Source organism: Haemaphysalis longicornis, unplaced genomic scaffold (assembly GCF_048455015.1).
Source record: "Haemaphysalis longicornis isolate Haplotype H1 unplaced genomic scaffold, Haemaphysalis longicornis Haplotype H1 scaffold_5, whole genome shotgun sequence".
Lineage (NCBI taxonomy): Eukaryota > Metazoa > Arthropoda > Arachnida > Ixodida > Ixodidae > Haemaphysalis > Haemaphysalis longicornis.
The window spans coordinates 169029626-169052416 of NW_027526385.1; the positions used below are offsets into that span (position 1 = coordinate 169029626).

The 22791-nt window shown below is 49.9% G+C and overlaps 2 protein-coding genes across 2 annotated transcripts in view; one reads left to right on the plus strand and one right to left on the minus strand.

Moving 5' to 3' along the window:
• The window catches only part of LOC144138817 (uncharacterized), a 238162-nt gene that overhangs the window by 176278 nt on the left and 39093 nt on the right, over positions 1 to 22791 (minus strand). The window lies entirely within an intron of this gene.
• LOC144138962 (uncharacterized) lies at positions 12005 to 13249 on the plus strand. The gene has a single exon (XM_077671469.1). It carries the CDS (start codon positions 12005 to 12007, stop codon positions 13247 to 13249), a length of 1245 nt encoding a protein of 414 aa, XP_077527595.1.

Sequence of the window (22791 nt, forward strand, 5' to 3'; positions counted from 1 at the left end):
GCTCGCTTTTGTAACGTTCATTGAAATGTATAAAAAAACCCGGGGGTCCCTTGTTAGTGCATCAGACCCCCGTTGGGGTAGCGATAAGATTAGGTTCACGACCAGTGTGGGTGGAAAATAGCAATGAAAAAATAGTGGGTTCGGATATGAAATGCAGGGGAGTGTCCACACTGCCACCGCTAAATTACGTGGGTAGAAGGAACGCAGTAGATCATTTAAGGAATTTGGTAGAATGTTAGCGGGAAAGGTGTCTAGGAGAATCTCACTTTCAGTTTTAAGTCCAGGGCATGTCCAAATAATGGGTTCAGTGGTGTTCGGAATTTCACAGGTGATGCACATGCCTTGATTAGGTGACGAATGAAGAAACTGTTGTTGTTGTGCAGGGGAAAGCTCCGTATGTGTCATTAGCTGTCTTAGGCGGAATTTTTGAGAGCAAGAATAACACTTGTGAATGGGAGTGTGGTTGACCAGGGAGACCAGAAAGTCTTTGCGTTGCTGTTTGATGGCGGTCTAGTGTTCGTCAGGGTCATAATTGCAGTCCGAAGGCGTCCAGCTGGCTTGGGGCACGGGTGTGAACGATGCACGTGCCTCCAAATGGGCTGCCTCTTCTACGGGGTTTGCGGCATGGGCGGGCACCCACATCATGGTGACGTCGATGTTCTGTTGATGAAGGATGGTCTTCATTTCTTGATTCTTCTTAACTCATACACTGTGTAATAGTTCATGACGACATTACAGGAAAGATACCCGACTACCTGTGTGAATGTGTTTGGGTTTGTACATGGAAAAAGATATGTTGTGAACAATGTGACGAAGTGAGACGCCGATAATTTCTAATGCTGCCCCTTTGATGGTGGTATATGGTGCGAATTAATGAACGCTATTGACGCTAAATGCCGGTATATGCCAGGCCGTAGTTGTCCTAGATTCTTTTTTAGATGCGTCAGTGTAGATGATGAGTGTATGTGGGTGAAAAGATCGTTTCTGGTTTTGTTTTGCAGGTTTCTGCCTGTTTTGTAGTTCAGGATCTGGTTTAGGATCCGTTAATGATAGGGTGGTCTATGGTTCTGATGTGATCGCTATGTCTGGCAGCTAAGAGGAATTGTGGTCAATAGCTTCAAGGATGTGTCGTCCGTACCGTGAGGTGGACAGTCATTGTACATGTGAGTTACGGAGTGCGTATGCCCTGTCGGCGTATCTAGACATGTTACTGCAGTCGTAAAGGCCATGAGTTCTAGTGTAAGTGGGTAGGCCGGTAATTAGTCGTAGCCTTTCTTTATTGAGTATTTCAAGGGTGTGTTTTTGCGTTTAAGTAATATTGAGGTAAGGATAGGCATACATGGCTCGTCAAATTAGGGGGGTGTGAGTGAGGTGTCTAAAGGCATGTTCTTTAAGGCCAAACTGTTGTGTTGTGACGCGCTTTATAATGCGGAGGATCTGTTTTATTGTTTTGATTGTGTAAGTGACCCATGTAGTAGCCTGGATGACCTGATCAATGTGTAAGCCCATTACCCTAGTGGATGATTTGCGTGGAATAGGCTGGATATTAAGATTCAATGAGAACAGATAGAGAGTTGGTTGCTTTCTGAAGTTGGGGCCATTAAGAACCCCGAAGTACTCCGATTTTTCATGTGCGGCCCGCATACCAACATCGCGAAGGAAATTTGTAACAGCGTCAATACTTTGCTGAAGCATATATTTTTGTTACCCTACTGAGCCTTTTTTTACCACAATGTTTAACCGTCTGCATAGATAGTGAAGTAGAGATGAGGTATACTGGTGAGATGTGTGGGTAGACGTGCCATAACCAAATTACAAAGAGCAGAAGACAAGACAGCACCTTGTGGCACGCCATTCCGATTAAGTTGAGCTGGCGAAGTTATGTCTTGAATTGAAATTTTATAAACCCGATTAAATAAAAAAGCCTTATTAAAATTCAAAGCTCCACCTGTGATTCCGAAGTGTTCACCGCTTTCAATTAGTGATTTATGCATGACAGCGTCAAAGGCCTTTTTAATGTCAATACCTACTACTGTTCTTGTTTTCACTGTACTAACAGGAAGATGTGCTAGTGGTGGTGGTGGTTGTGTGATCAGACGGGGTTAGCCTGGCTGGATATGCCGGCAATTTCTCCGCCAATGCTCCTCCTAATTAGCCAATGGTAGTGTCCTTTTTCATACTAGTGTGACCAGGGTCAAAAGATAACACTGTTGAAGAATTGAGTGCGGACAGCCCCAAAACGATGACGTACGTGACCGCAACGATGGGACTAGACTGCTGTACCTGACCATTGAACGAAAGCGTCTGCGGAGAAAACCCAAGAACTCGAGGACGCACAAAACCACTAGCGGACCCCATGCTCTCAACGATTTACCGATTATGAGCGGACGCCTCGCGGAGACCACTCAAACACAACGACAACGGCTTCGAGATTCCACCGAGCGTGATCCTTCTCGACGACCACGTAGACATTCACGACGTCAAGAATGGACCTGCAAGGTCTTTGCCAAAGAAGAAGCCTAATCCGACAAAGCGTCAAAGCACCAATTGACGACATAAAATCACGCATAACTGACGAGACTTCATCAATCGGTGAGCTAATTTTACTGAAGAAACGTTTACTAGAAAAGTATAAAGTCCTCAAGAAACTGGACAGTGAAACTGAAGAGCTGGTCGAACTGAATGGTTTAGAGGTAAAATGTCAAGCATCATATGCAGAGAAAGATTCGATCCTTTCGACAAAATTTAGAATGGAGCGATTGTTCCCGGAGTTACAAAAATATCCTAGCAATGACACTCTAGCAATAGCCTCCAAACAACACAAAAGCACCATAAAGAACAAAGAGTCAGCACTAGCCAACAGTGGTCGTCCTAACAAAACCAGCGATTTGGCGGCACCTTCGAAGGACGATCGTCACGAGCCCCATGTCATCCAACGAGCTGGTATTTTTAGAGAATAACATAATGCCTCATTTGACGAAGTGCAGGCAGCCGCTACTAAGGCTCGCTATGATGAACGAACAAGAGCTTTTCCCACAGTTGACGCCGCAAACGATGAACCGCCGTCATTACCTCCAAGAAATATAACGAGGGATAGAAGCGACGACACTACATTAGAGGTACCAAAAAAGAAGACTTCTGCGCATGATTTTTTCGAGCAAGAAGGTTCGAGCCACTTATGCCGTGGCTTAGGGAAGACCCATTCGTTTCCACGAAGTCGCACTTTCCTTGCTTGTACCCAGCAACGCGATGAGATATTCCATGTCGTGGTACTCCAACCCTGTCCGTACATGTTTTCTTGCAACCGTCGCATGACCTGACGAAGCGTTTGACGTCTCCGCGCAGACCCGGCCAGTAAAAGTCGTCTAAGATGCGGTAGACGGTTTTTCGTAAGCCCTGATGAATTGCGCCGAAGCCTTCGTGTGCAAATCGAATTACAGGTTCCCTTTATGACTTGGGCACAACGACCTGTGTGAATCTTCTACCCGTTGAAAGGTGGAAGTGACGATGTAAGACGTCGCTGGTCTTGACGAAACGGTAGCTCCCGCCTTTTCCTGATGAGACTTTGTCCAACCTTGCGGAAGCAGCTTCTGAGCGAAGGATCGCTTTGCTGCTCCCGGGTGAGCTGTTCTCTTTCGGTGTCCGTGGTCGGAATCACAAGCGCTTTCCAGGCCTTGATGTTTGATGAGGTCACCTGTGCGACGGCCGACACCAAAACATTCTTGCTCGGATAGACAAGCTCCTTGGTGATACCCTTCACTAGATTGAGTGAACGCCCGCCTGGACCTTTCCAGTGAGGATCCGGGTTGCCCACAGCTGTGACACCTGGAAGGTTTCCGAGGACGAGATCGTAGATCGGCCGCTCCATACACGATACGGTGAGTTCACCTACGAAGTACGGAGTGTCGACATGAATCTTCGCCTGGGCTAATTGCTTCATGAAGCCGTCTATAAGGATACACGTCTTGTTCGTCCGGTTAAGCAACCGTCTTCAACCAAATCTCTCCGAACGATGGCGGTATTGCTTCCGGTATCCCGAAGGACTGTAGCAGGCTTCCCTTGAACACGTCCTTCCACGACAGGCATGCCATTCACGCGAAACGCGTCCTTTCCAGTGACTTGACCGCGGTCGTGGGCGAAAGGATATGCATTTGCTCCGGAAGCACTCCGCTGGCTACACACCGGATGATTTGGAGAGGCCATGGTCAGTGCGCAAGCAGCAAACTGCTCTTCACCGTCTGACCCAGGTTGGCAGTCCTCTGTTGTGTGTCCGACACGTACACAGGTGCTGCACTTCGGTGGATCCCTTGCGGTGCTGCGGCAGTCCGAAGCGCGGTGGCCCGGCCGGTTGCACAAGAAGCACTTAGGAGGTTGCTTCTTCTGCGCGTCTTGCGCATTCTTCTGCGGTTGATCTGCGTCATCTGGGCCTTTCCCAAGATTTGGGAGGTTTTGCGCCTCCAGAAAACGGTCGGTGTAATCTGCCAAGTTATCCAGAGTTTTGCACTGGCGCTCTTTTAAAAAGACTACGAGCTTCGGATGGCAACAGCGGAGGAACTGCTCCGCAATGACGTGATCGCGGAGACCCTCAAATGTTTTTGGTATCCCGGTCATTTCAATCCAATGATCGAAATAACCGGATATCCTAGCTGCTAGCTGCCTCCCTGTTTCGCCATCCTCAGCTCGTGCTTTGCGAAACTTGTCCTGATAGCCTTGGGCAGTAAACTTAAACCGTTGCAGCAGAGCGTTCTTGACTTTTGCATAGTCCAACGACTCTGTTGCAGTCATCCGGCCGATAACTGAAAGGGCCTCCCCAGACAAGCACATACTAATGGCAACAGCCCATTTGTCTTGGGGCCAACCCTGACCCGTTGCTACGCGCTCGAACCTTTGCAGATAGGCGTGCAAATCGTCTCGCCTCTCATCGAACAAGGATAGCAACTTCTGTGGGTTGATCACAAGCGTGTTGGGGCCAGCGCTACTCTCTCCAGTAACTTCTGGAGTGTTTTGCGCCCCTTCCTGGATGCGCAGCCTAAGTTGGAGGAGTGCCAACTCTCTTTCTTCAGCTTCCTTTTTCCTTTCCGCTGCTTCTCTAAGGGCTTCTCTCTCGGCTGCCCTGTGAGCCCTCTCCTCCGCACGCTTGTTCTCAATCCACTCCCGAAGTTCGGGTCCCGTCAAGCCTAACTGTGACCCTATTGCCATTAACTTTTCCAAATCCATCTTCAAACTGTCAGATCACTCGTCCACACACAGCGTTCAACCAATTTTCGCAGATGTTAATGATAGGATCCTGGCAGGCTCGCCACTTTTTGTAATGAAATGGGCCGGATCACACGAAACGGAGGGAACGCTCTGGGTGCGGATGAGGAAATGGCATTATATTTACAGACTGGACAGCACAGATGGTTTAAGCAATGACAAAAGGGAATTCACAAAGCGTTATGCAGAAAGTCAGATAATAAAAACAGCCCACGCGGCCCGCTCCAGCGCCCGCAACTGCGAAGTCCGCGCACCATCCCCGCGTAAACGTCCCGAGGGCAGGAAACGCTCACAGTCGGTTGTACGGGACGCGGGTGCCGACGTCGCCCTCGTAGCGGTGTCCGCGTCGTTGGGGTTGGCTGCCCAGGTTCCGTAGCCAGAAGACTTTCCGCCGGGTCCGCTGACGGCCTTGCTCCCGCCTTGAGCCCGGTCACGCGCCGTTCGGAACACCAGAGCCCGGTCGACGGTGGCCCGTGCTGGCGATGATGTCCCGGACCTTGGCGGCGACGCCCGGAACCGTAGCGGAGACTGGCGACGGCCTTGCCTCACTGTGGCACGTAGACCAGACGTCTTTCCCTGAGGTCGCACAGAGCCGTGCCCCGATCAGTCCGCCTTGTTCCCTGGCTGGGGTCTCGATCCCTGCGCCCGTGCCTCGTTCACCTCTTCTTCCCACTCATCAGCAGGCGCTTGGCCTTGAGCTTCGGCTTTTTTCCGCGTAGAATGTGGCGTCATTCCCCTTCGCGGGTATGTTCCATCACAATTTGTATATTTTTGTTTGCTACCTCGTTCTGGGAACACCTGTTAAGCAGCCTCCTAATTATAGTCTTGCGCAGTCGTTTTTTGCGGCATGCAACTCAGCTAAGACAATTAGCCGCCGTTTACGATGGTATAATTCATAATTCTTTATGCAGTTTTCTCTAAATAAAAGGCACACTGTCACTATCCAAAGAAAGCAGCTCAGGAATCGGAATTGCCCCCCCACGCAGGAAATCTTATGAGGAGTTTTATATAAGTTGTGCTGTGAAACTGAAATGATTTTGCAAACACTGTTGTCGCCAGCTTTTTTTTTACGGACAAGCCTACGATATTGACGTAGAGGAAGAACGGGCCTCTTTGAAAGCAGCTGCAGCTTCTATATATCCTAAATGCTGATAAAGCACGTGCTGCTTGTGCCTACAAAGCACTGATTTTGCCTCATAAAACGTTGACCTCTGTTCACGTGCCCAGCAAGGAATGATGATCATACGCTATAACCACTCTGTCCATATGGCTAAGTTTGTGAGACTACTGCTTGCCAATGTTGCTGCAACTGTCAGGGACTAGGCTGCATTCCGTTAAAAGACTGGTTTCCAAGCCCCTGCATCACAAAGTGCTTCATGTGTGAACTGTTCTGTTTGTCAAGACATGCAGATGGTTTTAAAGCGTACATCTGTGAACATAAGTGAAGTGTGGTTTGTAAATAGACGTTCAATAAACTAGACAGATCTTGGACGAGCGTTCAGTACACATTTAATTTCCAACTTTTAGTGTGTACAAAGCAAAGATGAAAGCTGTCATCATTGCTTAACACACGGATGTGCTTCAAAATCAGTAATTGGAAATTTAAATATATAGGATATTCAATCCAAAATAGGCAAAATGGGGCTTTCCTGTGACCACCGAAATACGTTTAAGAATACAATAAAATCGGGGTGTATCTGACTTCAAGTTTTTTTTTATTTGTTGCGACTGAAATTGAAACCGTAATTTTCTTAACGCGTACGTATGAAACAGATTGCCGCATTCCCAATTGATGCTATCGCTCAGCGTAATACTCCTTAAACTTGTTAATCCTTAAAATAGGGCGGGTGCTTCCACCCATCAGGCATTAATTCGAACGCTAGATAAGAGCACAGCCATCCGTCGTGGGTATGACGCGATCGCGCCCCGCGCTCTACTGAACTGCATTGGCCATGCAGATTGTATAAAGTACGTTACACGCTATAAAGCATTAAGTACGTTATAAAGCGAACTGAACGTTATTTAAGCGCCAGGAATTTTCCATTAGTTGGAGTGAACATTGTCAGTGTGTCGAGGGCGTCATGCGGCATTTATTAAAGAAGTCGCATCGCTGCAATCCTAGCTAAAATAAAAGCATTATCAGGTTTTATGAGTCGCTTTGCATCCATGACATCAAGCATGTTTTCTTTTTGTTGCGATACAAAGCGCGAAAGTTGACGAAACGCCATTTCGAGGAGCGCTGCAGCACACACTGCTTTCGTTTCAACCATCGGCTCCGCGCACCGCGGAGCGGCGAAACACGCGTCCATGCCCCCTTTTCAACTTGCGCTCTGTCCGGGCGATTGGGACGGCCGGAGCAACGGCGCTCCGCCGGCAGCCGATCGCGGAGGCCGTGAGTAACCACTCGGAACCGCTTTCCACGCCAATTTCAAGTCAGCGCTTCCAGGATTTTGTTCATGTGGTGGGGTGCGGCGAAACCATTGGACGAAACCCATGCGACGAAAAGACCCCTTGTCCGAAGGTTGCTATCTCGAGATGGAGCTGTACCAAAGGGGCGCTGGGACGAGCTGGCCAAGGACCAGTTCTCCGGTGACGAGCGGGCTTGTGATGAGTGGGCTCGTTCCCTTTTGACACTATGTGGCGGCCGGTGAGGGGGCGATCTTTTTGCCAGCCACAACGTGGCGCATGCCTCAGAGGAAAACAGTGGACGTGCTGGCGGGCGTTCCCCAGTTCTTTTTCTTTAGTAGCGTGAGCTGCACTGGCCGAGGTTGAGCAGTTTTGCGTGGCTTCTGGAGATCCGTGCTGGGCTGACGCGAGGATCAGTGACGTCACATGGTGCACAGAAGGTTGCTCGCTGCCAGGCGTCCCTTACAAACCCCATGCGCCTAACGTGTTCGCCGTCCTCCGTTCGGCGCGTGAAAGCCCGGTACACTTGATGATTCTGCGAGGCTTGGCCGGGTGTGCAACCGATGATTCATGCATCGCTGCAACACCGGCGCGCGCCTGTGGAACCAGCTTAGCTCTGGGGCGATTGGTGACGCGGTGCCGCAGCCGCTTGATAAATATACATGTGTCACATAATTCGTATTCAGTGTGTGTCTCATTGAAGCAGCAGTAAGCATGATAATCAAGCTTGTCCTGGACAACCAGGACAGCTAAGAATAACCATCTCAACCTTAGCTCATGCTACGTATATCCTGGCATAGCCGAGATAAGCCACTGCTAATTTTTTTATTTCATTTTATATACCCTGTCTTTCTGCGTGAGCAATTGCGAAATACTCTTTTGCTTTTCCATTGTGAGAATTATGTTGTCTTTGACGGCATTAGGGCATACTCGAGGAGTTGCAGCGCATGAGCGCGGTAACCGCGCCTTTCTCTTCTCTACCCCCCCCCCCTTCTTTTATAAATTACATAGAGAGCGGTGGCAATGTACCTCCTTCTTAGGTGTCCCTGTTCACGTTTTCTGTTTTTGTTGTAGAGCGTGTCAATATTTCCTTCTAAGCGGTGCGCATCGTAGTGCACCTTTTCTCCATCAAAAGAGGGAGGGCGTTGCATGGCATCTCTTCCATCATGCCCTATCTTCCATTTTTGGGCTCTTCGCTTTGGCTCTTCACATCGAAGAGTAGGATATTCGCGTTGTGTGTCGATCCGGACGCAAACATACGGACCCTGATGACGTTTCTAGGTGACCCGTGGATTAAAAAATCACACATCTCCACGCCATGAACGATGCCGAGGGTGCGAAGACCTGGGACGGAAGTTGTGCATTGCCTGTGTGATGAGCGTCATCGTCCGTTCGTGCCGATGCACTCTGAGTTTTCAATTATTTTGAGGTGCAGTAAATGCTCTGTAAACGCAAGCACCAAACAAAATACAATTGGCGTCCCATTACTTCGCACCCATGGTATGGTTCACGGCGTAGAGATGTTTGATTTTATTGGCACGATTTGGGCTGAATTGGCATGAATTATCGCGCAATAAATGCAATAATGAATGGACGAACACGCGTGCACTGTAAACTTGCAGTGTTTAATTGACGGTATTCTTGGCACGTTGTGACGAGTACCGGGTTGCGTTTCCCCTTCCCGATCACTGCCTTGTGATTGGTGAAGTGCAGAGACAGTGGTTCTTCGAGGCGGGCTAGATTGCAGTTTGTAAAGACGAGGTCCCACGTTCCCATCATATTCTTCGGTTGATTCCGGAACGCGCTTACGCATTGCACCACAGTGACCTCTCGTGTAGCTTGCTGTAGGGACTGTAGTTTCAACTGTAATGGCAACTGCTCTTTTTCCGCGAATTATGATGAGTGATTGTAGGGTTTAATGCGCCGACGCAACGCAGGCGATAAGGCGCGCCATAGTGGTGGGCTCCGGATTATTTTGGCCACCTGGAGATCTCTAACGTGCGCCGAAATCTCATACACACGGGCGTTTTTGGTTTTCGCATCCATCAGAAAAGCGGCCGCCGCGGCCGGGAATCGAACCCGCGACCTCATGCTCTGCAGCACAACGCCTTAGCCACTGAGCAAACGCGGCGGGTTTCCGCGAATTCTCGTTGACAGTTTATGGTTTTTGTTTTGTTTTTTAGTTTTGCACCCGTTGAAATTTGCGCTCTTTCATACTGCAGTTTGCGGCGCTCTTCCCAGATGGCGTGAGGGTGATACTACCGTGTGCGCCGCTCTCGATAGATGGCTTACAATGCTGTGCTCATGGACAACTCCAGACAACGGAACGAAAGGCGCGAGGCCCTAAAGGGCTTCGCTCTTAAAAACAGGCGGGATTTTCTCAATAGTCTCGACGCTGGCGTCCTTTGAAATACACACCATGGCTGCAGAGCCGCCGAAAGACCCCTCAATCGCTTCCGTACTGCAATACATGTTGAGTCCGTCCACAGTTTTGGCATCCCGTGCGTTGCGTCACCAGGATTCACGTTGTCCCGTTCGTGACGAACTCCTGTACAGACGCAACTATTTCGCCGATGGCATCAAATGGTTGCTAGTCATTCCTGTTCATTTGCGTTCTTCTATATCTTCATCCTACGACGCTGACGTTCACTACGCCCCTGCTGGCGTTCTCAAAATATATAAGCGTCTGCGCATATCTTACTACTGGCGCGGGGTATACACGTTTGTTACGAAGTACATCCATTCGTGTCCCAAATGCCAGCGCCACCAGTCTCCGCTGCAACACACTACCGGACCACTGCAGCAACCAGAATGCCGCGCGCACCCTTTCGATTGCGTTGGAATTGACACCTATCCCCGCACAACCGCAGTTGACCGTTCGAATATTGTTGCAGTGAATCACCTCACCAGGTATGCGGAAACAGCCACACTACCCACCGTTACGGACCGTTAAGTGTCAAAATTCCTTCTGAAGAGGTTTGTTTTGCGCTGTACTTGAACTGTTTCGCACCCACGGCAAAGACGATTGGTCGTGTCAGTGATCGGCTCTACGACGTAATTCACGGGGGACGTCAGCTCTTCAGGGAGAGATGAGGTATCTTTTGGTAGGACGTAGTACAAGTCCTATTACGCGGTGCCAAGTTGTTCAAAGAAAACCAACAGCGTGCACAAACAAACTAATGAGTTTACTGAAATATATAATAACCCCGCGCTTGGCGACATGCTTTAGATGTATATCTTTTTGTACCATTGCAACTGGGGCTTAGTTTTCCCTTTATTCACGCACGCGTTTAATACGGCGACGCAGACTACGACGGGCTTCTCGCCATTCTTCTACTTTATGGGCGTGACCCTTCCGGCACACTAGACACCATCCTGCCCAACGTTCCCGTTGTCTCAAAGTGCAGGCCCATTTCCGAGATAGCTATGCATGTCGAAGACTGTCGTCACCTCTCCTGATCCTTCACCACTGGGGATCAAGGGCGCCAAAAATCGTCATGGCGCTTCAGAGCCACCACACCTCCCTATACCATTGGATCCCTCGTGTGGCTAGGCTTGTGCCCAAGACACCCGGTCTTTCGAAGAAACTGCAGGCTGAATACCATGGACCCTATCGAGTTCACGACAAAACGACCCTTGTCAATTACGTCGTCGAGCCGATCACTATCACGAGCAAACGTCATCGCCGTGAGCGTGATTTAGTTAACGTACAGCGTATCAAGACCTACTATGATCCATCATTGTCGCTTCGCCCGAATTCGCCTGGATGGCTCCTGTCTTTGCCGTGGGGCAATTGTAACGCAGATACTACAGGGAGCAAGCACTTCCTAAGATAGGAATGTGCCGTATGCGTATCAACACGAAGACAATGTATTTGCGTGGTGCTAGCAAAATTCGCCCAAAGTGGGTATGTGGTTATATCTGGGGGAATCTACCACAAGATGGTATCTACCACATGTAGGCCGCCACATGGAGAGTGCTGTGGGCGAGTCGAGTTCCTAGTTGAGAGTGCTCGGTTGGACAAGCTTGGACATCAAGACAGCCAGATGTTGTGCACAGTAGATGGCATTGACTATGGCACAGGCCAATCCCGCCAGCGAAAATGCCGGGACGAGGAAGAGAAGAACGAGGTGCTTTTCGCGTATCCAGGGCTCGGACTCGACGCTCAGCAACGGTCCTCACCCAGGTTTTTTGAAATAAACCCTCAGCTCACCCCTCGACGCCTGAGCATCACCGTAACAGTTTTTGGTGAGAGGTGCGGGGTACGACGCCGCGGACAACAGATTCCCTGGATCTGCGCCGAAGCCGTCGCGTTGCTGGCCTCCCGCCCATCCAAGTAACGATGGCTCCGCCTGCAGGCAGTTCCCAGACACCACCGACGGGCAGCTGGCAGCCCCATCGGGAACCCCGGTCATTTTCAGGGACGGCCGGAGAAGACGTGGATGAATGGCTCGCTCATTATGAAAGAGTGAGTAAATATAACCGCTGGGACGCTGTGGCCCGACGCGCGAACGTCGAAATCTACTTGGACGAGACAGCACTGACGTGGTTTGAAAACCACGAGGCAGCGTTGACCACATGGGAACGGTTTGTTGAAGAAATTAGGAAGGGATTTGGTGACTCGATAGCGAAGAAGACGAGGGCCGAGCAGACGCTTCTCCAGAGAGCGCAAGTGCCCGGGGAAACATGTACAACTTACATTGAGGAAATCCTCAAGCTGTGCCGGATCGTTGACGCCAGCATGCCAGAAGATGACAGAGTTGGGCATGTCCTCAAGGGGATCGCGGAAGACGTATATAATTTCCTTATCGGCAAGGACAACTTGAATACGGTCACCGATGTGATTCGCCACTGCCGTACGTTTGAAACTATGAAGGCGCGTCGAATTACGCCCAAGTTTGGCCGACTGGCCAACGTCACAACGGTGGCCAGCGTGGACGTCAGCTCGTCTGCCGACCTCTCTGCGATTATCCGACAAATCGTTCGCGAGGAGCTCCTGCGGCATGGAGACGTAACTCGTTGCTGGACACCCTCTCGCGACGGAAGCTGCCTCCGCGATGCGTCACCTACTTGTTGCCATTCAACAACACATTTTGGCTCCTCACGGCCGTCGGTCAACGTTGCCGACGTGGACGACTACCAGCGAAGGGGCGTGTACACTATGGCGCCCCACTACCAGCCACGGGAAGATTTTCATCGTGATTCCCATCGTACACAGCACGTCTACTACCCGGAAGAGCACCATCGCTCGAGTTTTCCAATAAGGCAATTCTCGCCTGGTCAGCAGTATCCTCGTCGCGAACCACCCACCTGCTATCGATGTGGACTAGTCGGCCACATTTCGCGGTTTTGTCGCCGTCGGCGCCAAGGACCCAACGACGATCCCACGTACACGTTTCCTCGGCCCAATAACCTCAACCCTGGCACTCGATGGTATCCACCACTGTCGTCAACACGTAACGACCAGCCGACCGGTCCACGCAATGGCTCCCCCGCTTCGGACAGAAGTTTAACTCCACCGCCTCTACGCCAGCGCCAGTCTCCATCACCTCGGCGCCGTCCAATGTCGCCACCGCCGGGAAACTAGCCGGCGCGGCCGATGGAGGTGAGGTCGCCGGACAGCCTTTACGAAATATACCTCTGCCCGTTTACATGGTCAAAAATAAGATTGAAGTTTTAATTGATGGTGTGCCCACGATGGCTTTGGTTGACACTGGGGCAACAGTTTCTGTGATGAGTAAGGCATTTAAAGACAGCCTTGGGACTAAAGTAATGTTCAGCTGGGATCGCAGTGCCACATTTCGAGGCGTTGGCGGTGAACCGTTGTGGCCCCTTGGTACTTGTACTGTGGATGTGTCATTAGGGGGCAAAAGCTTCAAAGCAGAATTTGCGGTACTTCAGAAGTCTACACACGAAGTTATTCTCGGTATTGACTTCTTGCAAGAATGTGGTGCTAAGTTAGATTGTGCGACTGGCGAACTCTGTGTAAGCAGTGTTCTTTACTCTGCACTTGCCGAAGAACCTTCACGTTCGAACGAACACGCTTTGGTTGTTTCGCAAGACATGGTTCTACCTCCCCGATCGGCGTCCTTTATACCTGTCATGGTATGCGGTGCTGTGGAGCCTTCCTTTTGTGCAATTGTTGAGCCCATTCTGCCGAACTGCGTCAAGAAGGATGTTTTGTTGCCGCACTGTTTGATTTCCGTACACGGTGGGCGCAGTTCCATATGCGCAGTTAACTGCTCAGCCGCTAGTACCGTTCTACCGCTAGGGATGAAGCTTGCACTATTTGAAAAGGATACCAGAGTCCCCCTGGCAACAGTGAGTGACGAAACTTGCGATTTCGAGGGTGACTGCGCTACGCGTGACGAACAGCTTTTGAAGATGATGAACAAAGGTCTTTCTTCTGCCGAGAGGGAGGCGTTAGCCCATGTCCTTTCAAGGCATGCGACAGTATTTGACGTTTCCACCAACTCCGGCAACAAGACCGAAATCCCGCCTTCTCGCACGCGCCACAGCATAGACACCGGAACCGCCCGCCCGCTCCGGCAAAAACCGTATCGGGTTTCTCCTGGCGAGAGGAAGGTCATCGCAGACCAGGTCAACGAGATGCTACAGAAGGGAGTGGTACAGGAATCAGCTAGCCCTTGGGCAGCGCCGGTAATCCTGGTGAAGAAGAAGGATGGTTCCTGGCGATTCTGTGTTGACTACAGACGCCTGAACGCAATTACAAAGAAGGACGTGTACCCTCTTCCTCGCACAGATGATGTTATTGACTGTCTGCACTCCACCTCCTACTTTTCGTCAGTTGACTTAAGATCTGGTTACTGGCAAATTCCGATGGATCCGGCCGACAAAGAGAAGACGGCTTTTGTGACTCCTGACGGGCTATTTGAATTTAACGTCATGCCGTTTGGCCTTTGTAATGCCCCAGCTACATTTGAAAGGTTCATGGACACAATTTTGCGTGGTTTAAAGTGGGAGATTTGTCTGTGCTACCTCGACGACGTAGTAATTTTTGGACGCACTTTTGAAGAGCACAACACCCGCCCTGACATGGTCCTGAACTGCCTAGAAAAAGCCGGCCTTGTGCTAAATTAAAAAAAATGCCGCTTCGGCGAGCGCCAGACCTTAGTGTTGGGGCATCTAGTCGACAAAGATGGCGTTAGACCTGATCCACAAAAGATTGAAGCCGTGAGTCAGTTTAAGCAGCCAAAGTCTGTGCGTGACCTACGAAGTTTCCTGGGGCTATGCTCCTACTTTCGTCGGTTTGTACCAAACTTTGCAGAGCTCGCTTCTCCTCTGTCTTCTCTGTTACGCAAAAATGCTCCTTTCTACTGGACATCTGAGTGCGAAGCCTCCTTTTCTCAACTGAAATTTCTTCTGACGTCGGGGCCAATACTACGCCATTTCGATCCGGCTGCTCCTACAGAAGTGCCTACGGACGCCAGCGGCATTGGAATCGGAGCAGTCCTTGTGCAGAGACTTCGCGACACTGAGCATGTGATTGCCTACGCCAGCCGCACGCTCAGCAAACCTGAGAAAAATTATACAGTGACTGAGCAAGAATGTTTGGCTGTCATCTTCGCTGTGCATAAGTTTCGCCCTTACATCTATGGACGGCCTTTTACAATTGTTACGGACCACCACTCCTTATGTTGGCTCGTTGGACTACGTGATCCATCTGGGCGGCTCGCCCGCTGGGCCCTCAGACTCCAAGAATATGGTTTCGTTGTTTCCTACAAAAGCGGCCGCCGACACACCGACGCTGACTGCCTTTCCCGGCTCCCAGTTTCATCTACCGCCTGCGAAGCTGACAATTTCGACGACTATCTTGCAGCAGTCGTTGAGACATTCCCTGACATAGAAACCTTCCGGCGAGAACAGGAAGGTGACCCCAAGCTAGCGTCCTTCTTCGCCACTGCTCGCGACTCCACCCCTCCCAACTGCTTTTCTATTCGGGATGGTCTGCTCTACAAAGCAAACTACAATGCGACTGGAGCGCGGTTCCTTCTCGTTGTACCCGAGCGGCTGCGCCCTTGCGTGCTTCGTGCTATGCATGATCACATGACGTCTGGGCACCTTGGCTTCGCTCGCACATTAAACCGCGTACAAGAACGCTTTTACTGGCCCAACATGCGGCGCACGACCGGAAAATACGTCGCCAGTTGTGTGGAGTGTCAGCGCTACAAGCGTCCTGCAACCACACCGCCCGGCCTCCTCCATCCTGTGAATCCACCCACTGTTCCATTTGAGAAAGTCGGGATGGATTTCGTTGGCCCACTTCCACGGACGCCAGCTGGAAACCGCTGGGTTATCGTCTGCGTGGACCACCTGACGCGTTACGCAGAAACTGCGGCTGTACGAACAGCTTCAGCAGCCTCGGTTTCTATGTTCCTGCTAAATTTTATGATTCTGAGGCATGGCGCTCCGCGCGTGCTTATAAGTGATCGTGGCCGCCAATTTATTGCGGATGTTTTAGAGGAGCTACTTCGCCTTTGCACCTCACAGTTTCGCCATGCTACACCGTATCATCCGCAGACCAACGGACTTGTTGAACGCACAAATCGAACACTTCTCAACATGATTTCAATGTACGTGGCCTCAGACCACAAAAACTGGGATGAAATATTGCCTTTCATAACTTACGCATACAACACGGCCAAGCACGAAACAACCGGCTACAGTCCCTTCTACCTCGTCTACGCACGCAATCCTCGCACTCCTGTGGACACCATCCTGCCATTCTCGTTGCACGACGAGGACTCAGTTGCCAAGACTCTGTGCCTGGCCGAAGAGTCCCGCCAATTCGCTCGCCTGCGCACCCTTGCATCACAGACCCGGTCTAAACAGAGATACGACGTTCGCCACCGCAGTGTATCATTCTGTAAAGGTGATTTGGTGTGGTTATGGACTCCCTTTAGGAAACGTGGACTGTGTAGCAAGTTTTTGTCGCGTTACACTGGTCCATTCGTTATTCTCGACCGTGTAAGCGACGTGACCTACGTCATTTCGCGCCTCACAACACATGGTCGCCGGTCCAGCAAGACCCAACTTGTGCACGTCGCCCGGCTAAAGACTTATCACCCTCGTGCTGCTGAGTGACTCACCCGGCGGGTTTCGTCTGCGGAGGGGGGAAATGTAACGCTACATAACTTGTTGAATGTTGTGCACAGCAGATGGCATTGACTATGGCACAGGCCAATCCCGCCAGCGAAAATGCCGGGACGACGAAGAGAAGAACGAGGTGCTTTTCGCGTATCCAGGGCTCGGACTCGACGCTCAGCAACGGTCCTCACCCAGGTTTTTTTAAATAAACCCTCAGCTCACCCCTCGACGCCTGAGCATCACCGTAACAATATATATATATATATATATATATATATAATCACAAGCCTATCTATGTCCCCTGCAGGGCACAGGCCTCTCCCATTATTCTCCAATTACTCCGGTCCTGTGCCAACTGTCACCAATTTATCCCCGCAAACTTCTTGATCTCATCCCTCCATTTAACATTCTGCCGCCCCCTGCAACGCTTGCCTTTTCTAGGGATCCACTCTGTTACCCTTAATGACCACCGGATATCTTGCCTTCGCATTACATGCCCTGCCCACGTCTATTTCTTCTTCGTAATCTCTACTAATATGTCCTTAACACGCGTTTGTTCCCTGACGCACTCCGCTCTCTTCTTTTCCCTTGATGTTACGGCTATCATTTTCCGCTCCATTGCCCGCTTAGTCGTTCTCGATTTAAGTTGAACCCTCTTTGTGAGCCTCCAAGTTTCTGCCGCGTAGGCGAGTACCGGTGAGATGCAGCTCTCATACACTTTCTTCTTAGGCGACAATGGTAGGCTGCAATTCATTATCTCAGAATGTCTGCAGTATGCACTTGACCCCATTCTGATCCTTTAATTACCTCTGCCTCATAGTTCAGATCAGGGGTCACAACTTGGCCTAAGTAGACATATTCGCTTACCACTTCCACACCCTCGCCCCCTATCCCAAACTGATCTGCTGTCTCAAGGTTATTGATGATTAGTTTTCTGCAAATTAATGTTCAGGCCGGGGTTCCACTCCGTTCGTCCAGTGCGGAAAGCGTGCTTTGCGTTTCCTCCCCCAAGTTACTTAACATGGCAACGTCATCAGCAAATCTTAAGTTACTGAGGTATTCTCCTACATCCCTTACTCCCACCTGTTTTCAATCCAATGTTCTTAATACTTCTTGTAAACATGCTGTGAATAACATTGGAGAGATGGTGTGTCCTGGTCTGACGCCCTTCCTTGCAGGTATTTTAGTGTTCTCCTTATGGAGGATCATGGTAGCTGTGAAGCCACTGTAAATATCCTCTAGGATTTTTACATAATGCTCGTCGACACACTGGTTCCGTAATGCCTGAATGACTGCTGAGGTTGCGACCCAGTATACATATGCATAGATATATATATATATATATATATATATATATATATATATATATATATATACATATATTTATCATCATCATCATCATCACCACTCTATCTACGCCCACTGCAGGGCAAAGGCCTCTCCCATAATTCTCCAATTACCTCGGTCCTGTGCCAACAATGACCAATTTATCCCCGCAAAGTTCTTGATCTCATCTGCCCATCTAACTTTCTGCCGCCCCCTGCAACGCTTGCTTTCTCTAGGGATCCACTCTGTTACCCTTAATGACCAGCGGTTATGTTGCCTTCGCATTACATGCCCTGCCCACGTCCATTTCTTCTTCTTAATTTCTACTAATAGGTCTTTAACACCAGTTTTCTCCCTGACCCACTCCGCTCTCTTCTTGTCCCTTAATGTTAAACCTATCATTTTCCGCTCCATTGCCCGCTGAGTCGTTCTCAATTTAAGTTGAACCCTCTTAGTGAGCCTCCAAGTTTCTGCCCCGTAGGTGAGTACTGGTAAGATGCAGCTGTCATACACTTTCTTCTTCAGCGACAATGGTAGGCTGCTATTCATTATCTCAGAATGTCTTCCATATGCACCCCACCCCATTCTGATCCTTCTCATTATCTCTGCCTCATGGTTGGGATCTGGGGTCACAACTTGGCCTAAGTAGATATATTCGCTTACCACTTCCACTGCCTCGCCACCTATATCAAACCGTTGTGCTGTCCCGAGGTTATTGATCATTACTTTAATTTTCTGCATATTAATTTTCAGGCCCACGGTTCTACTCTGTTCGCCCAGTGCGGAAAGAGCTTTGCAATTCATCCCCCGAGTTACTTAGCAAGGCAACGTCATCAGCAAATCTGAGGTTACTGAGGTATTCTCCATTAACCCTTTGTCATAAGTGAAAGAAGAAAACAAAGAAGACACAAGGCACGCGGCTCGAAGGTCATCGAAACCGGCTACGGCGCCGAAGGCTCGCGACCGCGGCACGAGCTTGCGCCGGCGACCAACCAATGGGACGCGGCCAGCGACAGCAGCTGGCGGCAGAAGCGGCCGAAGAAGGACACCGAGGGAGACTGAAGAGTGCAGCGTGACCGGGATGCGCGGACTGCCCAGAGCCCGAGACGCTAGAGCACTTGCTGTGCTCTTGCCCGCAGCACGACACCGCAAGGACACAACTCCGGGCCGAACTCCAGTGACTCGGTGCCCCAAGCCACAAGCTAGAAGACTTCCTGTTCCCCACGGGACCGGACGCCATCCGACGGGAGGTCTTCCAGCACCTAGTCAACTTCCTGGTTACAACAGGACTAGCACTGCGTTTGTAGACATCGAGTAATGGACTAAACGAACGCGATATAGACTATCTCCCACTCTCCTAACGCTCTCCTCTTCCCCCTTCTCTCTTCCTATCCTTTGAAGTCCCAATCCTCTTCCCTGGACTGGGTCGTATGAGGGTGAACTCCCCGTTGAGTTCAACAATATCCCCAGGCCTTTTCTCTTCCCTCCTTTGTTAATAAATCACCACCACCCACCCGGGCTGCGCGGCGGTCGGGCGACCGGACCCGTGCCGTGCCCCAGGAGGTCCTCCACCAGAACAACCTCCAAGACATCTTCTCCACAAGCGAGTCGTGTTTCCGGGCAACAGTGAAAAAACAAAGGCCCCAAGACAGCTGCGTTCGCCACAACGGGGACGGGAGCTCGGAGCGCGCTGCACTGCCACGGCATCGACCCACGGCGTGAACATTCCAACGCTGCCACAAACCTGTGCTGGTAGTATACACGTACTGCGTCGTTTACCTTTATTCCCGGACCGTGACTTTTTCTTGTTTCTTGAAACCCGCTTGGGTTACCGCTTTTGTAATAGTCTCTATTGTTCCCCGTTTGTTGTTAATTCCGCTTTGCTCTTTGTTACATTGCTTGTATGTTATTTGGGTCTCGAGTGTTTTAAAAACTCGTCTCGTTCATAAAGCTCATTCTTCTATTTATTATTGTCACCCGAACCTGACAATAATTGGGGTCCGCGACAGGACGAGACTAGTTTATTTGTGTATACTCCTAAACACCTGAGATGGACCTTGCAGAGCTAACTGATTTGGGGAAGCGATTGGGATTAAGCGGCGACGAGCTGACAGAGTGGGCACTCGAGGAGCAAAGGCTCTGGCGTGAAGAAATAGCTCTAGATATCGAGGCGGCCAACAGGCTTGCCGAGATAGAAAAGGAGTGCGCTGAAATTGAAAAGGAAACTCTGAAGCTGCGGCAACGACTCGCGGAGCTTGAGGCTACGCGAAGTAAGGCCTGTAAATCTAAGGATGGCGAGAAAAGCTTTCATAGAGTACAGGCTTTCTCGCCCCCGCGCTATTGTGCAGGCCAACCTCTGACCCCTTTTGAAGAGTCTGGGGATGTCGATGAACCGTGTGAGCGTAACGTGAGCACGGAACAGCAGGTGCATCTTCCCACAGAGGATGATCAAAAAACTTCACTTAAAACTCTTGTGGCAGCATCGCACTAGACTGTTTGCGGATCTGCTCAGCCCAAGATTAACGAGAGCCGTAAATCGGGCCTCCATGACATTTTGTCTGATAAGGACCGTCCTTTATTGGAAAAGACCCCGACTTCAGACAGAGATGCCGAACCAACCAAGATTTCAGTCCAAATTGACCATTTAGTGTCAAAAAGAAGGCACCATACTCTCAAGTTAAGAAGGCACTACCCTAGTCGGGAAAAGTGTAGAAGTTCAAAAACCAAGCGAAAGAACTGTAGTACCGGGAAAAGAGCTGTATCACGACTCACGAGTGGCTCACGAAATGCGAAGGCCACTAAAAGACACATTGTTCAGTCTTTTCCACGGTCTGTCAGAAAGTTCGCATGTGCGCGGGAACCATATGATTTAAATGGAAAGCCCTTAAACTACGCGGCCCGACTTGTGTACGTAAGAGGCAGGGAGTGGCACCGCAGCCACTGTCGAAAAAGGGATAAACTATCTGCCTGATTGCCTTTTTGGTTGATGACTGGTCTGAGATTTAATCTAAAGGTCGTGTATAAATGTAGTTGGTGTGTTGACTCATTATCGACGGTGATCAGGGTTTTGGGAACTCGTATTTGCTCTTGGGGACGTTCAAAGTGCATTTGTGATGACTAGATATTCTGTGACTGCTCCCCAAGGACTGTGTACATGGTGTGTCGGACATGAGTGAGCAGACATTTTTCTGTAAAAAAATGCTTAAGTGGGGGGATATTGTCATGAGTGAAAGAAGAAAAGAAAGAAGACGCAAGGCACGCGGCTGGAAGGTAATCGAAACCGGCTACGGCGCCGAAGGCTCGCGACCCCGGCACCAGCTTGTGCCGGCGACCATGCAATGGGACGCGGCCAGCGACAGCAGCTGGCGGCAGAAGCGGCCGAAGAGGGACACCGAGGGAGACTGAAGAGTGGAGCGTGACCGGGCTGTGCGGCGGTAGGGCGATCGGACCCGTGCCGTGCCCCAGGAGGTCCTCCACCAGAACAACCTCCAAGACATCTTCTCCACAAGCGAGTCGTGTTGCTGGGCAACAGTGAAAAAACAGCGGCCCCAAGACAGCTGCGTTCGCCACAACGGGGACGGGAGCTCAGAGCGCGCTGCACTGCCACCGCATCGACCCACGGCGTGAACATTCCAACGCTGCTACAAACCTGAGCCGGTAATATCCACGTACTGCGTCGTTTACCTTTATTCTCGGACCGTGACTTTTTCTTGTTTCTTCAAACCCGCTTGGGTTACCGCTTTTGTAATAGTCTCTATTGTTCCCCGTTTGTTGTTATTTCCGCTTTGCTCTTTGTTACATTGCTTGTATGTTATTTGGGTCTCGAGTGTTATAAAAACTAGTCTCGTTCATAAAGCTCATTCTTCTATTTAATGTTGTCACCCGAACCTGACACCCTTACTCTCACCTGTTCCCAATCCAACGTTCTGAATGCTTCTTGTAAACATGCTGTGAATAGTACTGGAGAGATTGTGTCTCCTTGTCTGACACCCTTCCTTATAGGTATTTTACTTCTCTCCCTATGGAGGGTGATGGTAGCTGTAGACCCATTGTAGATATCCTCTAATATTCCTACGTAATGCTCATCTACCCCCTGGTTCCGTAATGCCTGAATGACTGCTAGGGTTTCGACCGAGTCAAATGCTTTCTCATAATCTATGAAGGCTATATATAGGGGTTCAGTATACTCAGCGCACTTCTCTATCACCTGATTGATCGTGTGAATATGGTCCATTGTTGAATAACCTTTACGGAACCATGCTTGTTCTTTAGGTTGACTGAAATCTAAGGTTGCAGAAATTCGGTTAGCGATTACCTTGGTAATCGCTAACCTAATTTTTGCAACCTTAGATTTTAGTCAACCTAAAGAACAAGCCAATTAATATATATATATATATATATATATATATATATATATATTTATATAGATAATAAGGGTTGGCAGTAAAGAAAGATTTTTTCACCACTTTCTTTCTGACTCAAAAAATTCTTCATCGGTTTCTATGACCCACCACAACCTCCCCTTTGCTTACCGAGGTTTTCTTTACTGCCAACCCTTATTTTCTGTATTATTTCACTGAGCTCCTCATTTCTCTTTTTCTGATTCGCTACATGCTTAGGGAAGGGGCTCTGTTCTAGCAGTCTTGGTGCCAAGGGTAGCTTAGGAGGGCTCAACGCTGGTCGAACACTCGCGAC

Coding starts and splice junctions, on each gene's coding strand:
- LOC144138962 (XM_077671469.1), top strand. CDS start 12,005: ATGGCTCCGCCTGCAGGCAGTTCCCAGACACCACCGACGGGCAGCTGG.